This window comes from Notothenia coriiceps, unplaced genomic scaffold (assembly GCF_000735185.1).
Source record: "Notothenia coriiceps isolate Sejong01 unplaced genomic scaffold, NC01 NC01_scaffold00023806, whole genome shotgun sequence".
Classification (NCBI taxonomy): Eukaryota; Metazoa; Chordata; class Actinopteri; order Perciformes; family Nototheniidae; genus Notothenia; species Notothenia coriiceps.
In genome coordinates this window covers 286,937-303,954 of record NW_011356507.1, presented here as the reverse complement: position 1 = coordinate 303,954, position 17,018 = coordinate 286,937, and the positions used below count along the sequence as shown (strand labels likewise).

The window sequence follows — 17,018 nt, the reverse complement described above, 5'->3', positions numbered from 1 at the left end:
TACATGCACTGGAAACCAAGCAGATTCATTCACCTCTCTCTTTCATAATGAGTCAGGTAAGGACACACATTTTTTACTTTCTTCACAGAGGTTAATACGCTTTGTGACCCTATCCACAAAGCCCCCTTCCCCTTCCCTGCTCTCCTCCCACCTCCACATCCTCCTGTCTGCTTTCCCAGACAGCCTTGTTAACTTGTCTACCGCTCTCTGAGCTTCTGCCAGCAAGAAAATAATAAACAGATAATTTTTTCAAGTCCACTTAACATCCATCATTGCTTTGCTATACTGCTGTGCTCGCTGTGGTTGACTTTAGTGACTCTCATTAAGACAATTTCTCTCTCTAAGCTCTACAGTACTCTAGGCTGCTGCCTTCAGGTTACACTTTCCTGAACTGTTACTAAATTCCAAAAGGAGTTAATAGGCAATTGTGGGGAAAAAAACTGAAAACAACACTTAGAACTTAGGCCTTTCTAGTTTACATGACAAAGTCTTTAGTCTCAGTAATTATGCTGGATGTGACAATCGCTTGATATGGAAGAAGTGTGACCGGCCGGCTGCTTTCCTGTTATACAGGCCTCTAAATCCGCTAACACACATAAACACAAAAACACAGATTTATAAGACACTTTCTAATTATATTATTTTTTAGGATGCAGGCAAGACAACACATTGAAACAAGGTTCCAACCCAAAATGCAGGAGTCTTTTGATCCAATTAAGTCACAACAAAGGATGGTCAAACAAAACTTAACATGTGGTTATAGCGTTCAACGCATCTCATCCAAGTACAGTTTTGGGTGTGAGATTGAGTTCTCAAGATGAGTTATTGCACATTTAGGAATCAAATTCTCCTGGATAGATGACAATCGATGGAGAAAAATGTATCTACGGTTGCATAATTGATCCCCTATCCGTCAGAGACACACAGCTTCACTTGGTAGACAGTGACATCTTGTGGGGAGTGAGATTCCTTTTGTTTCAGGTCTGGGCTGAAAAATTCCATCCTGTTCCTCTTTTTTCTAATTTACTCATTATTTTTTCTGTAATATTATTATATATTCAGTGCACACTATTTTAAATAACAATCATATACTGTAGTTTGGACCAACTTCCTTGTTTACAGGAGTCCTTTTACAGAGCAGGAGGAAGTAGCTCAAACTATTCATAACAAAAAAGGCAGTTTAACAGACAGGAAATACGACCTTGCCCCCTCATTTACATAAAATGGTATATGCAGCATATGTTTTCTGTCCAGATTCAAATCAAAGTGTTAGTGATAAATCTGTAGATTTAAAGAATGTTATTTCTTGAAATCTGGCTATAAATCCAATAATACCAAAGTATTAATTGCGCCAACAGTTGGTAACTTTAGGTAGTTATTGAATGTGTTCAATACATTTATATTCTCATTGTGATATCCAGTTACAGTAAGTTTGCAAATTGACTCTCAAACATTAATTATTTGTTTTATTATTTCTTTTCAGTGTATGCTCTCAAGTCATGACTCCACCCCCCCAAAGAGCCCCATGTGACCTTGTGTCAGGGTGAGGCTCCGGGTGCACTTGTTTCGAGCGCTACACAGGACCAGGAGGCCAAGGCTTGAGCGGAAAGAGAGGTTTGGTGTTTCTGGAGCCATGGACTACCAACAGAAACTGGCAGAGAAACTCACCATCCTCAATGAGAGAGGCAGTGGGGTGTTAATCCGCATGAACTACATTAAAAAGGTGAGGGAGCAGGAAGATGTATGTAGGCGGAGGTCTGAGTAACAGAAATAAGGAACTTCACTTTCATGTTATACGCTTACGCTTTATTGGTTTTCAAAATGTTGAACTGCATATAGCCATTACACAATGCCAATATATATTTGAAAGTAAACACAAGGTACAGACAATGACTGTATGAAGCTAAACTTAAATGTATTTTATCTGTAATGCACAAAAGTACTACAGAGTCTTATAAGGATGCACCACTAATACAATAGTAATGCACTGTTACTTAAAATCAATAAAATATGTAGGAGCTGTAACTCAAACTGTTGTAATGAAATAATGTGAGTTTTTTTAAACAATTTGTTTTTGTTGTATATGCAGAACTGTGTTCTAACTGCAAGTGAGCTTATTTCTCCAAAGAGGAAGTGCGAACAGGAAGTCAGTCTGAGCTGTCTGTCAACTTTAGTTTTAGTTATTCTAAACTGAATGCTATGAAACTCACAAATCAGATTAGATGCAAACAGACCAGTACAATAAGACATTACAGGGTTAATGGAATGAACTAATATTGATTGATTCCACAGAACGAATGTTTGCTTCATCTTGACAACCCACACTTGACTGAACGTGACATACAGGAAGTTTCACTCATGGGAAAATATAAAATGTTTTGGGTTCTGTGCGCACTGCCACACACACACACACACGCACACTCACACGCACACACACATCCATCCCCTATTCAGTTTCCCTATTTGAGCATGTATGTTCATGAGGAGAAGTGGAAGAGCAGTCTTATTTTGAGCCTGGTAGAGATGTGCTGAACATGCATCCATTACTTTATATTCCTGCAGTCAGACTTACGAGCTGCTACACTGCCTTCTACTGTCAGCCTCACAGGAGCAGTTCAGAGATAACTATACTGCTCAAGGTCACCTTCAGGGTTTCTGAGGGAGGCGGGGAGAGAAATGTTACCCATTCTGCCCACAATCTTCACAGATGGCCTGGGGATTCATCATCTGACAAGCTAGCTCTGCAAACCAGTGGTTGGATGCCAGTCAAAATGTTAAAAAAAACCACAACAATTTTATCCTGTCAGGAGAACCCACCGGGCATGAAGACGTGTTTAAAAATAAAGGGTTTAACTGCCATACATGCCCAGGTGAATCAGGACAATTATCAGGCCGAGTGTTAGGGTATGATGTACAAACTGCTCGCATCACATCCTCACATCTCTATCTTTTTCTAATCTCTGCTGCAGACCTGTGCAGACCCTAAGCTGCGGCTCTCCCTCCTGAATGATAAATCCATGGAGACCGCCATCAAGTACATCAACAAGAAATTCCCCAACATTGACTTCAGAGGAAACATTGTGAGTGTAACTGCGACTGTTTTTCCCTTCCTGCTTTATAAACATGGACATGCTTTTACTATATCTTCATGTTTTGTTTTGATGTAATGAGGAAGTTGTTTTAGATCTTGAGACAAAATGTTTAGACAATTTAGGTAATTAGTTATTGTGTGATATACTAAAAAACATTATGACATTTGGTCAAATTGATAATATTGTGATCCCATGCATGTGATTCCTGGCCTTTCACAACTATAACACAATCTCTACAAGACTCATTTTCTGATATGGCTCATAATAACAGTGCACGGGGTATATCTCATATAATCATCTGTTTTGTTTAAATACTACAATAATAATAGTGTATTTACAGGTCTCTGTAAAAAATCGGTTAGAAAACTACAACTAATCCAGAACGCCGCTGCCAGAGTCACCACCAGTAGCTTACAGAATCGATTTTAAAATTATATTGTTAACTTATAAAGCATTAAATGGTTTGGGACCCCAATATACTGTATGTCTTACATGCTGCCCTGTTACGAGCCCCCCAGAGCTCTGAGATTATCGGGGGCGGGCTTACTCATTGTTCCCCGGCTCAGAACCAAACACGCCGAAGCTGCTTTTAGTTTTTATGTTCCCCACAAATGGAATAAACTTCCAGAAAACCTGAGGTCTTCACCAACGCTGAGTTATTTTAAGTCGAGACTAAAAACACTACTTTTTACAGCTGCTTACCGAGAAGCCTTTTAACTTGTTTTATCACTACCGTATTTACAATGTTGTTTTTAAACTATTTTATATCTCATTAATGCATTGTTTTTATGAAACTGTTATTCCATTATGTTTATTTATTGTGTTCCTCTCTGTTCTATTATCATGTGTTAATAATCATGTAAAGCACTTTGAATTGCCTCTGCGTCTGAAATGTGCTATATAAATAAACGTACCTTACCTTACCTTACCTTACAATAATCCATTCATTTAACGATTTGCACATAGCTGATGTGGTTTTATCAACAAGCAAGTGGAGCTAATTAACAACAATTTGAAAATAATGTCATTCAATGCTTTGCTTCATAAAACCTGACCAAAGTTGTGATGACTTTTTTTTTTTGCAGCAAAATCTGAACAGCATCCAGCGACAGAAATCTGAAGTGTTGGCAGCCACAACGAGCTACTACGACTCGTTCCTGGACGTCATCGAGTTCAGGGTGAGGATCTCTTTTGTTCTTGTTAAGGTTTGAATGCCATTTGCATGACAAGGACCTACATGACAACTTCAGAGGAAGAAACATAAGCACCACATAACAACTGTCTACATTTACAAACATTAAAAAGATGATGGATAAATATACATTATTCTTACTTTCCTATACAAAAACAAATCTGATAATAGAAGATATTGATAATGTTTGTTATTCTCCTTTTTTAATTAATCCTTTCTTCCGCTATTTAGGTTTCCGGAATACATTTACATATAAAGTGGCTTATTTCTACATAGAAAATAACTGATTTTATTCCCAATACGGAGGACACTTAGCTCACTCTGTGTTTTGTGCAGTTTGTCACACCTCCCCTCACATTAGCATACATCTGTGATGGAGGTCGCAGCCAGGCCAATGCATCATCTGTTTTTGTAAGATTGAAAATTACTCAATCATGACGTTATAAAAATAAATATGCAAATGTGTAATGATGTTTAGGCCACAGGAATCTCTGAACATGAGAATGTGTTTATGAAATCAATTCAGAGGCTTAACATGGTGTAAATGTCTGTTTTCTGAACCGATCCTTTTCTCTTCCTCATTAGGATCACGTGTATGAGCTGCTGAACACCATAGATGCCTGTCAGTGCTTCTTTGATATTGTAAGTATACTGAATACAATATATATTTTTTATAAATTAGGGGAAACACTGAAGTCTGCACAACATCTGCTATTAATCTGACAAGCTGTCATTCAGTTGTCTCTTCATTCAATCTGCTGTATGTTGTTTACTCCTTCCTGCTAATGCAGGTTGTGTTTTCTTTCCTCACCGCCCGCAGCCTCCTTCTGTTCAGTTCTTGTATTTATCATAATTGCGTGGGATCTCTTTCCTCGTGCATTACGTATATGCTTTTGTATTTTGACATATGTCCTGATGAGACTGAAGTACTAACAGTAATTTCCGAGCCACTGACCACACTGACATTTTGATTTTAGGCAATCAACTTTGACTTCACCAAGAACTACTTGGATCTGATCATCACCTATACGTCTGTTATCATCACACTGTCTCGTATCGATGATAAGAAGGCACTGGTGGGAATGTTCAACTGCGCCCATGAGATGACCAATGGGAGCAGGTGAGAAAACAGGATACTGCTAGTGCTTGATATGATTGGATACATTAATTTAACATTACATAGTGAAAAGAAAATGGACACAATATATGCACTAAGAATCCCCATTCCTATTGATCAAGATAACATTCAGAAAGAATTTGCCATGCGCAGCTTTCCAATGAACAAACACTTAATTTAAGTGGTTTAATTAAAGCCATTACGAGTTTCCACATCCATCAATATGAACATTTCTCTGATCCTCCAAATTAATTACAATCTTAATTGCTGCAGACATTGAGCAGCCACCGCTAACCTTTTCTGAGTGCCAAGTGGTAATCTGACATTTTGAGTCCGCCCACTTTGCATATTTATTTATTCCCTCAGAGGATATTTATCTGAGTTTGAGACGTGAGCAGGGAACACAAACACATGCTGTACATTTTAGAATCACATTTACATTTCAAACCACATGTGGGGAAGCCTCTTGAGAAGAAACAACTCTGCATTATTTCAACCACTCAAAAATAAAGTTGTAAAAGAATGATATCATTTCCCAGACTTTAGTATTATCAGTAAAATCCCTGTAGGGACTGCTAGAGTGGCACAGTATTAGAATTGATATATTATTATCATGTCCTACTTCTTTTCCTTCTCCTTGATTAATTGCATACTGTGTTGGATCCTGCAGTGACCCCTCCTACCCACGGCTCGGCCAGATGTTTGTGGAGTATGAGCATCCTTTGAAGAAGCTCACGGAAGAGTTTGGCCCTCACACAAAAGTAAGCTCCATGTGCCACTGATTTTATACAGTGCAATTCAAAGCTATATCAACAGTTTGTGATTTACATGAATTAAACAGAGATGGCGGCACAGTAAAATAAACTAAATTGTCAGATTTGATTAACCTTGTCCAAATAATGCTGTATATCTAAACAGAGAACACAAATATGAAATGATACACACTTCTGTTATTGTCTTGTTACAGTATGTCACTACACCTTATTATTCAACAGCATGCACAGGCTTTCCATGCAGGGAGGACAGGCACTAATATAATGTGACAAGGTCAGACGTCCTCCTAAAGGTGTTGGATGAGGATGAGGTGACAGCTCTTTCCGAGTTGAATGCAGACATTCAACTACGAAGACTATAGCTGTACATTGCAGATGCTTTACCCAAGACTAACACAATAAATACAACACAAATCATACAAACCTTTTGTTTCAGTGAGTAAGTTATTATTTATACAAGACAGTACAAAGATAACAAACAGGAGCAATAACATAACGCACCTGTATGCATGTCAAACAAAGCCAAACAATGTCAAAGCAAATATTGTTTGGACAATCTCCTTGGACATTTCTGCTATAACAGGCACATCTGAGGCCCAGATGTGCCTGTTATAGCAAGTGATGTTTGATGTACCTTTCAAACATCAAACTTCCATGGCACTGTCATCTAACACAAACTGAACTAGTTGGCACAGCTGTCTGCACTCCTGCAAACACTGCTCTCACTATGTTCAGCAGACAATGAAAACTAATCAGGACTTTTTGCAAACATTTTAACAAAAGGTCTGCATAATATATTCTGATATAATAGACAGTAGATAAAAAGGTGCATTTCATTGTCAACCTCTCCAAGATCACACTTTATTTTTTTCAACTGCCAGATGCAGGAAACCAAATAACAACATGTTGACAGATGGTCAGATGATTCATCACTTTATTTACTGCTTTTACACTGACTCGTCTGTGTGGTCTGTGTAGTGGACCATAAAATATGCCTATGTGCGAAAAACACTGCTTTTCAGCCTCCAGCTGGTTTTTGCTATAATTCGTAGTGGAGCATTGCCATCTCTCTGTATCTCTGTCATTTTGCCCTCTTCCTGTGTCTGCCTCTCTCCAGTTTCCTTTCTCACTTCCTCCCTTTTCTTCTCCGTGTCTCTCCCAGTCTGTGACAGCGGCCTTGCTGTCTCTGAGGATGGTTTACCCACGCAGGAACCTGCCAGCAGAGCAGTGGCGTAGCGCCCAGCTCCTCAGCCTGCTGAGTGCTCCAGCCACCATGCTGGACCCGGCCTGCTGCGACACTGTAAGTGTTATGAATCCTGTTGCCTGTGGCCTCTTCATATTGGAAACACTAGTACAGCCAAAAAAGGAACCTCCAGGCTTCAATTTCTTTTGAAAAGACACCATTTATTTTTGAGAACACAGCCAGGTCTTCTGAGCTTTATTATAAATGTGGATTTTTTCATTTCTTTTTACCATATTTAGGGATGATGGTAACTATTTTAAGTAAGATAAAAACAATATATTGTCTTGAAGGAAGAACAATAACACAGGAGGAATCAATATGTTGTTAACATAACGTTTAACTGATACGTTTTACTTTTTAATACAGTAGGTTTAGCACATTTAAGGCTATAATGAATGTGTTTGTATTGGCAGTTAATGGGCTTGTTATTTATCACAGATGGCATGTGAATACCTGTCTATGGAGGTGATGGAGCGATGGATAATAAGTATGTATTACTCATACTGAATCTGCCATCTGTTCTCTTTATTAACAACATGTAAATGTAATGAACATATGCAGCGTTTTAAAATGTTTACACATTTTTAAGCACATTTCAGACATACTGATATCCAACACGTATACAATATGACACAGTAGAAGTACACACAAACATAGTACAGTAAAAGTAAAGATATTATTACTTTACCTCAGAGGCATTACCAGTTGTCATATGAAGCAGAAGGCGTCCAGCGCCACAGGTTGTTGTTTCTTAAATCTTGCTGACTGTGCTCTTTGCAGTCGGCTTCCTGTTGTGCCACAGCAGCCTGAACGTCAACCAGGCCTCTCAGGAGCTGTGGAAGATGGCTCTGCGGAGCGGCCTCTTCCTCATCCTCACCAGAGACGAGGTTCTCAACATACACAAGGTCTCCGAGGACCTCTTCATCAACATCAAAGGGTGTGTAAGCTGCACTGCTACAGTTTGAGAAGTATTACTAGTGATGAATGAACATGTAAGAAGCAATAATGGGCAATTTGTGCCAGATAATACAACCTCATATTTCAAACAAATCTCCTCTTAAGAGTTTTAAAATCTCCTGATAAGGACCTCTCGTCAGGTTTCTTTGATTAATTCTGGATTTAAATACAGTAGCTGGACCATGACTCTATCAAAAGACTTAATACGGACACATACTATAAAGGTTTTTAAAATCAACTATTTGTGTTATGATTTTTGGTTGGAAATGATCACATTAAAAACAAATATTGCCAATAACACAATAAAACATTTAAGCAATTAAAAAGGTTGTAAAGGATGAATGTTTGCAATAAACAATATAAAAACATAATGAAACATACTGTTTTAAATAATTCATTTGATATTAGAGTTTACAAAACAGTTTTTAATGTAGGTAGTTCTGTTGGAGAATACATAACATTACCAATAACTAAAATGTGAATTCCCCCTAAAATTGCTTGATTTGACTCATGGCAAGTATGACAATAAAAAAGATAAATCTGTCCACAATTCTCCTGTCAACAATTTCAAATGTTTGATATTCCATGACAACTATTTCTTATTTTAATTCAGATATAACAAGCGAGTTGCAGACATCAAGGAATGCCGTGAGCATGCTTTACTCAACAGGTGAGACTTACAGGAAACTAAGCAAAGTTTGAACATTTCTGTGTCACAAATATTCATCGATGTCCATTTCCTGTGTTCTTACCAGTGGAGCTATGCACAGAGAGAGGAGGGAGTTTCTGAGAGGAGCGTTGAAGGAATTATATAAAGTTCTGGAAGATGAACCTGGACTTCTGGGACCAAAGGTAGAAGTAAACGGGAATAACAGCTGTGCCGAGGAATTTAAATGAGTTTATACATTGTCATAAATCTAAAATGAAATTCTGATAGCATAACTTATGTAAAACAGTAGCTTTGATCCAGCTTCCATCCTGCACACATCTTGGACTCTGGGGAATAGTTGGATAGGAGGGGTGAATTATTTGGAATGACGCCTCTGTTCTGTGTGCCAATCAAATCCCTTAGGCCCTGTTTGTCTTCATGGCTCTGTCATTCTCCCGTGACGAGGTCCTGTGGCTCGTCAGACACTCTGAGAATATGCCAAAGATAAAGACGCCCGAGGACTACGTTGACAAGTAGGTCCTACTGTAGGTGCAGAGGGAGAAAACGCCTGGAGTGTCATTTTAGTGTGCCAAAATCTAGCAGGGAGCGGGTTGCAGCTCCCCCGCTACAAATGATTAAGTCTCTCCACAGTGCAGAAGCTATATAGTCTTTCGTAGTATCCTATAATGTGAAAAGAGGTTTTAGAGTGGGTTATTTGTACACATTTAATTGTGAAATGTAATACAAAGTGATTCATGTTGTTTGGTGTTTTGTTTGCAGTCAGATGGCAGAGCTGCTGTTCCACATGGAGAAGTTACGAGGTCTGATGAGCAAGTACAACTACGTAGTTCAGCGCTACCATGTCCAGTACCTGGCACAGTTTGATGCCATGGTCCTCAATGACACCATACAGGTAGCAGAAGGCATACATACTATTTTATTTTATCCATACCATTTACTAAGTCACAGAAATCAGAAAACAAGGGAAAGGTGAAATACTTACCTCTGATCATACTGCAGAAAATATTCATTGTCTATGTTTAATGTTTTGTCTATTTTTCTATTTCGTCAGTAACTTGCCGGCTGTTCTATTCAAACCACCTGGTCACTGGTTTAATTACTTACCTGTCTATCCACTCTAGTAGAACTCAGAATCTTTCGAGTCAGATAGCATAGCCCAAGATAAGAAGTGTTACATGTAGATAGTACACAGTACAGGTTCTTCTTCTTCTTCTTCTTCTTCTTCTTCTTCTTCTTCTTCTTCATACATGTATTTATGTTATTCCTCCTCTGTAGAACATGTATGTTTGTCCAGAAGAGGAGTCAGTCCTGTTGACCTCATTCGTCTCAACCCTCTCTGCTTTGTCAATCAAACAAGGTATCACAACAACATCCTGCAGGTTACCTTACTTGTATTCACCATCCAATAGTTCATTGGTGTTTGAATAATGATGTTTCCATCTCTATCTACAGTGGAAAACAAAGAGGAGTTTGACTTCAGAGCAATTCGACTGGATTGGCTGAGATTGCAGGTATTTAGGTTGATATATTGCACAGTATTCATTTGTCATTATAAATATTGCTGAAGGCCACCTTAAAGTGTTCTTGTGCTCTGTTTTAGGCCTACACAAGTGTGAACAAGGCCCCTCTTCCTCTAAGGGAGTACACCGACTTAGCGAAGGTGATGAACCTGATTCAGTTTCACACAAGGATGGTGGACAGTGCGGAAGACCTTCTGCAGGAAACATCTGAGGTGTCCATCCTGGGGTCCGTTTCTTCTTTCCTCTCCTCTTCCCTTCTCTTAAAAGGTTGAATACTTGGATGCACTAACTGTTTATTCTCTTAATTGTTTTCCAGTTTCTACCCACGTGTTTTTGAGAAGATGTTTTGCCAGAGCAGTGAGGATATCAACATGAAGCGTTACCTCATGGCCTTCCCGATTGCCTGTTCTCACTTCAGCCAGTGTGGACACCCGCTCTGCCCAGAAGAGGTCAGTATTCAGTTATGTGTTAACCAAGTCATAAATAAGGAGCTGAGAAGCATTTAAGACGTCTTACACTGCAAGTCACCAGCTCCATCATGACAGCATATGTAGGGATATTGAAAATATGCTGTAGTTTTTGCTGTCTTAACTAAAATATCATTTAAAGTTAAAAGTTAATCATTATTAAATGTTGCTATGAGAGAAATATGAAACAAATATGCATTCTCTCTTTGAGTGAATGTGTGATTTGTCTGTGCCTTTGTACAAGCCTTTGATTTTCATTTGAAAGTGGATAAAGAAGAAGTCGGGGAGAAGCTTTTGCTTCATCATTCGCTCTGATCATGTAAGGCTGTAGTGAATGTACAAGGCACAACAAATCCTGAAAACGTTATCATAGTATATACAGGATTTGCACAGTTTCACATGGCGTGTTTGTTTGTGTGTCTAGACAGAGGCAATGGAGAAGAGGAGTCTGCGCCTGTGTGTGACCTTCCTGGAGCAGATAGCCAAGCAGACCAGCAGTATTGTGTTAGATATATGTGCTGAGCAGTGCAACCTCAATGACCAGGTGAAGTCTATTTCAGTATTTTTTCAAAACTAATTATCTAGCTGAGATTGATTCCAGCAACCTCAATATCCAAATATAATAACACTAGTCTCAGCTTGGCATCGGTGAGTTTGGCTGCAGGCAGTGGACAGAATTGAGAATTTGAATAAAGTGATAAGCTAGGGCCTTATCTCTGGAGTTGATAATGCAGGATTGTTTTTGTAATCCCTTGAGGAGAATATGAAGAAAGTGTTTACTTTTTGACTGAGTGTATCCGAGACAAAAGAAAATATTTGTTTTCTGAAATCTTCCTCGTCCTTTCTGTTCTTCTTTACATCTCTGCATACACATTTTTCCACTTGATAACCCCTCAGCTGCAGCCCAGGCACTGTGCAGAGGCCATCAGCGCCGCTCGCCACAGAAAGCAAAAGAAGCCGGTGCAAAAGAAGGGAGAGGTCCAGAAAGAGAAACCAGGGGCTGAAAGCATGAGGAAAGACCGCATCGTCGTTACCAAGTCAGGTTTCTTTTCATTCCCCCACGTTCTATTCTTATCTCTCTGCCTGATTGTTCAATAATTACACTGAATCCCTCATTTCTGGAGACATTAAGCATTATCAACAGCATTTTGTTCCGGTCAAACTGCAATTAAATAAACATTTCACAAAGTATATTCCTCCAAGGTTGGAAGTAGGTTAATGCAGTTCATGTAGCTAGAAACATATTAATATCTGCTGACATGTCCAAAGGATTTCCTTCACCTCATCACGTGTTTCTCTCCTGGAGTTATCAGTTAGACAGGATTAAAATGCTTTCGCCGACAAGGCATTTGCTGTTTCGAGCTTTATTACCCTTCAAGTTGAATCAGTCAGGCTTGACAGCTAATGAATCAAGCTATTAAAAATAAGAAACAAAACGCCTCAGCATATTAAAAAAGCACTTTTACTGGCAGCACATTTCATGATGGCGTTTTCATTGTTGGATCATATTCTGTATCCATCTACTTTGGAAACCTCACTAATTAGGTATGAAGAGCTGTAATTCTGTCTCTCTCCCTTTTCTCAGATTTCATCCTTGCTGCCTCAGTTTGGCGATGTTTTACAATACTCTACCATGTTTATGACCTTAGTTGTCTTAGAATAGCTCATCCATAATACAGTCACTGTCAAAATATTTGTCCTAAAGAATCCCCCCCCCCCTCTCTCTTTCTTTTTTCTCCTAGTGTGGACAAGATGCATCTGATACTGACAGAGCTGTGCTCGTCCTACAGCCTCTGCAGTGACTTTGTTGTTTTTGACCACATCGTCGTTCCCACAGAGTTCCTCATTTCCCATCTGGAGACACGCCTCTCTGAGTATGCTGAGTGGGGATGGGGGGGAATTCTAATATATTTATATACTGTACATGTAAAAATGTGGATGATGTGATGAGTCCTCATGAGGCATAAAAAGTCCCAGAGGTGACATTTGTGATTTTTACTTCCCCTATCTGATGTGTAGCAGAAGCATTTTTAATGTTACATCAGTTATATTGCTCTCGTCACTCCATAAACAATTCCTGTCAGAAATATGCTAATTATGGACATGGGTGCCAGCTTCCATTGTGAAAGAAACACATTGTCCATGTAATATTGATTTTCTCTGCCAGTGTGTAAATCTGATGTATAATTTTACTGAGTGTAGTAACATATTTTTGTAATTTCCCTCTCTATGTCCGCTCTTGAATTCTGAAATGGTAACTGTCCAATAGGCTGACCTCCCTGCTGAACTTGGTCTGTAAAAATGACCCGGATGTGACGGAGCTCAGGGAAAACTCAAAGGCATATCAAGCTGCATTTTTTTCCAAATTGTCACCCACAGATTTGCACACAGTTTTTGTTCTCCTCCTGACAATAAGAGAATCATTAGGAGCTTCTCTTTTATTAGGTGTCACCTCCATCATTATAATGAGCCCTGCTTTTCGATCAGATACCTCTGTGTCAGGCTTTGCTGCACCCACTTAAAAACCTGAGAAGAGATCCATCAAGTCACTCCCTTGCTCTGTGTCATTTCAGTTCTAACTGTTATTTAGATTAGGGATTGGTACCAGGGCAACCTAATGTTTCCGTGTATATGCTCTGCTTAGTCTCCCTGTCTTAGCTGATGATTATCTCCCCTGTCACCCTAAAATTAGCACCCTTGAGTCACAGCGCGCTCGCAGTGATTGGTCCTTCCTTGGCAAACATTGTAAATACACTCTAAGTCAGGAAGAGACAGAGGGAAAATTAAGGGCCCTGTCAAAAAATAAATACAATTTCAGAAAAGCCCTGGAGCGGTGAATGGGCTGACCTCAGGAGAGTATAGTACCATGCCACCATGGCTCGTTTAACCCGTTTTAATGTCCCATCTGTCAGCCCTCAGCCGATTACGTCCTGGAGATAAGTGACGTTGGTTAAACATGTTTCTCCAGGATCATCGTGAGAATGGCAAATTACAACCAGACCACCCAGGAGATAGCCCGGCCCTCGGACCTCCTGGCGGCGTTGAGAGCCTATACAGCCAGCCTGCACTGCCTCTCCAGCTACATCAATGTGGACATCACCCGGCTGGTGAAGAATGTCCTGCTGCAGCAAACACAGCCCCTGGACTCACGTGGAGGGCAGACCATTACCACTATCTTCACTACCTGGTGTGTGTACAGAATGAGCTATCTACTCTATGCTGCAAGTGCTTAATCAATTACACACATCCACATATGTATAAAGCTTCATTGACATATAACAAAACAGGAAGTGTCGTGCATGCAAGTTCCTCTCTCTGCTTTGTTTTCTATCCCTCTCATCTCTCTTCTTTGTTTCTGACTTTATCTCTCTTCAATCCAAATTTCTGTTGACTTAAGCCTGAGCAAATGTTGTCTTGTCTGTTTCTTTCTGCACCTCAGGTACCTAGAGAGTCTCTTGCGTCAGGCCAGCAACTCCCTCATCGTTCACTGTCCCACGATGCACTGCTTCATCAACACCGCTACTGACAACGAGCCAAGTTTCAGAGCAGAGGAGTTTTCGGATATATCAGGTCGGGCCCCAGAGCCTAATTATAGTATTTTAATCCCTATCATCCATCATAATGTCAATGTGAATCTCATGGTACATCGTTCATTACATCTGGAGGAATAATCGTAACTCTATTTAAAAAGTTAGCATTTTTACTTTTGCACCTTCTTAAATATCAACTCTGACTTTTATTGCATATTGTGACGTAGGACAAAGTAATTCAGATGACAGTCATCAGTGACATACAGAGCTAGTACCCACAGAAACAACTCTACATTTTGGAGGTTTCAACGTGAACTTGTTTATTTTATCTTTGCAAAAATAGTGTGGTGCATGATATTGCTGCATGTAATGGAAATATTTTAGTCATATAGCTGTGTACTTTGTCAAGTATAACCAACGCCCTGCTGCAGTTTTTTAAGTATTTTCGGAAATTATTTGGAACATTTGTATGAAAAGAGCAAAAAAGGCATCAATAGGAGATGTTTTTTTGGTACTCGAAGGTTAAATGACCATGGTCCAATAGATCCAAGACGTGACTCATTTCTCAAATACTTAAAATCTTGTTCATTTATGTGACACGTCATACAGATGGAGCTGAAGTGTTATTGCTCAAAGGGATGAGGACCTTGTTATTGTGGTGTTTTTTCGGTCATGCTGCCTGTGATACAGTTTATTTTGACATTGCCTGGCTAATGTAAAGTTCAGTTCTATTTCAGCATGACTTGTCACTCCTCCACAAAGCCTCCTGTTCTGCCTCCACACTGCCTTGTAGGAGGAGTGGACCTCATCATAGCTGTATTAAGGCTTCTATTCACTCCACTCCAGCTATTGCAAACAAAAATAGAGATGCTAACATAATGCTACTTTGGAGACCACTGCACCTCAATAGATGCCTCCGCACAATGTCATCATTGTTGCCTATATTTACGTAGTGAGGTATCTGCGTGCCTCACATTGACTCACTGGCCAATCCATTAACCACCTCCAATGTTAACCACACACGTCCTTATCCATCCATAATCAGACAGAGATGTTGAGCTGAGTGAAAGCTTTAATAGTTACAGTTGTGTCCCTCGCTCATTGATTCAGCTACACTTACAGATCTCATTTAATCTTTCTTATTGTGTCCATGGTAGAGAGTCAAGCTTTGTGTTAGACTCCTGTAAAACACCACTGCGGTAACAATATGCCTCCACCTTAGCTTGTTCCTGTTGTTTGTTTTTGTAAACATGTTTGGCTGCTTGACATCAATTTAATAGTCTGTTCTATCTCCCTTTAATCATGATCCTAAATTACTCGTATCACCTTGTGAACAGAGTTACAGTCCCTGGCGGAGCTAATTGGTCCGTACGGTCTGAAGTTTCTGAGTGAGAACCTGATGTGGCACATCACCTCTCAAGTCAGTGAGCTGAAGGTATGTTACAGTGTGATGTTATGAGCTCATTTCAATTATGTCGATCAATTACCTGCTGAATTACCTTTGATGAGTATTACTTGTCTTTAGAAATATACTTGTTTTGCCCTTCAAAGGCAGAGAACAGTAGTTGGAAGCAATGTAGAGGAAAAAAACACGTTTTAAAAAAACTAATATAATGAACTATCCATAAATGTGTTTACTATAGCCGGATTCATGAGCTCAAATTAATTTATAAATCATAATGGTTTCCTTTGAGATACATGTAATTTAATTATGATTTTAAAATAAATTATTATAATTTACACAATTACACATTTTGCAGGGAATTAGCGCTTCAAAACAACGCTTTGTCTTGACAAACCTGTAAACCTCTTCTAAAGCAGTTCTCACTGCTGTACTGCGTCAGGCTCCACACTTTTACACCTAAGATTGAAGTGAGGAGCTCTGAACTTACTGAGAGGCAGATCTGTCACAGCTCAGGCCTCTGTCCATCATAATTCCAACCTGAAGGGGGTTTTGTTTCACTTTCTTCTCCCCTGTGTTAGAAACTGGTGAGAGAGAATATGGACGTCTTGGTACAGATGAGGAACAACTTCGATAAGCCAGAGGAAATGGCTAATCTTAAGAAGAGGCTGACAGGTGAGAAGTGGATAGAGACGTGGATGTGAAGGGAGAGGTATGGGGTTGAAAAGAAAAGGAATTGATCAAAGTGGAAGGTCCTGTAAAGGCTGACAGAGATCACAAAGTACTTAGGGAGGAAATAAACAGACAAAGAAGAGCAACGGTAACAAGAAGCAGAGGAGTGCTGCAGATAAATCTCACTAAGCTGAAGTCCTTATCATGTCTATACTTACTCACGTAAAGGAAAACATACTGCAGGGCCCTTTTCTCTGTCAATCACTTATATAATCCATCATAGAAGAATGAAATACTCAAACAGTCAGACGCAGGACAAACAAACAGACTAAATCCATTTAGAAAAAAGACAAACATAGGAGAAAATGGGTTTTACTGAATTG

At 39.4% G+C, this 17,018-nt stretch overlaps 1 protein-coding gene across 1 annotated transcript; it reads left to right on the top strand.

Annotated features, from left to right (window-relative positions):
* The first annotated feature begins 1,555 nt into the window (after window positions 1-1,555).
* On the top strand, window positions 1,556-16,667 carry nckap1l (NCK associated protein 1 like). The gene is made up of 24 exons (XM_010781965.1): window positions 1,556-1,723; window positions 2,970-3,080; window positions 4,178-4,270; window positions 4,870-4,926; window positions 5,262-5,404; window positions 6,072-6,162; window positions 7,337-7,474; window positions 7,856-7,904; window positions 8,198-8,354; window positions 8,988-9,044; window positions 9,130-9,226; window positions 9,447-9,556; window positions 9,804-9,936; window positions 10,320-10,401; window positions 10,497-10,555; window positions 10,645-10,790; window positions 10,881-11,013; window positions 11,456-11,575; window positions 11,929-12,068; window positions 12,774-12,905; window positions 14,000-14,218; window positions 14,471-14,601; window positions 15,899-15,996; window positions 16,545-16,667. The coding sequence occupies exons 1-24, from the start codon at window positions 1,634-1,636 to the stop codon at window positions 16,665-16,667; spliced, it is 2,709 nt and encodes a 902-aa protein (XP_010780267.1). The 5' UTR covers window positions 1,556-1,633.
* The last annotated feature ends 351 nt before the right edge of the window (window positions 16,668-17,018 follow it).

Excerpts from the sequence above, each read along its gene's own strand:
- nckap1l (XM_010781965.1), top strand. The coding sequence starts at position 1,634 with ATGGACTACCAACAGAAACTGGCAGAGAAACTCACCATCCTCAATGAG. Across the intron at positions 7,475-7,855 it reads ACCCGGCCTGCTGCGACACT|ATGGCATGTGAATACCTGTC; the intron begins GTAAGTGTTATG and ends TATTTATCACAG. Across the intron at positions 12,069-12,773 it reads GACCGCATCGTCGTTACCAA|TGTGGACAAGATGCATCTGA; the intron begins GTCAGGTTTCTT and ends TTTTTCTCCTAG.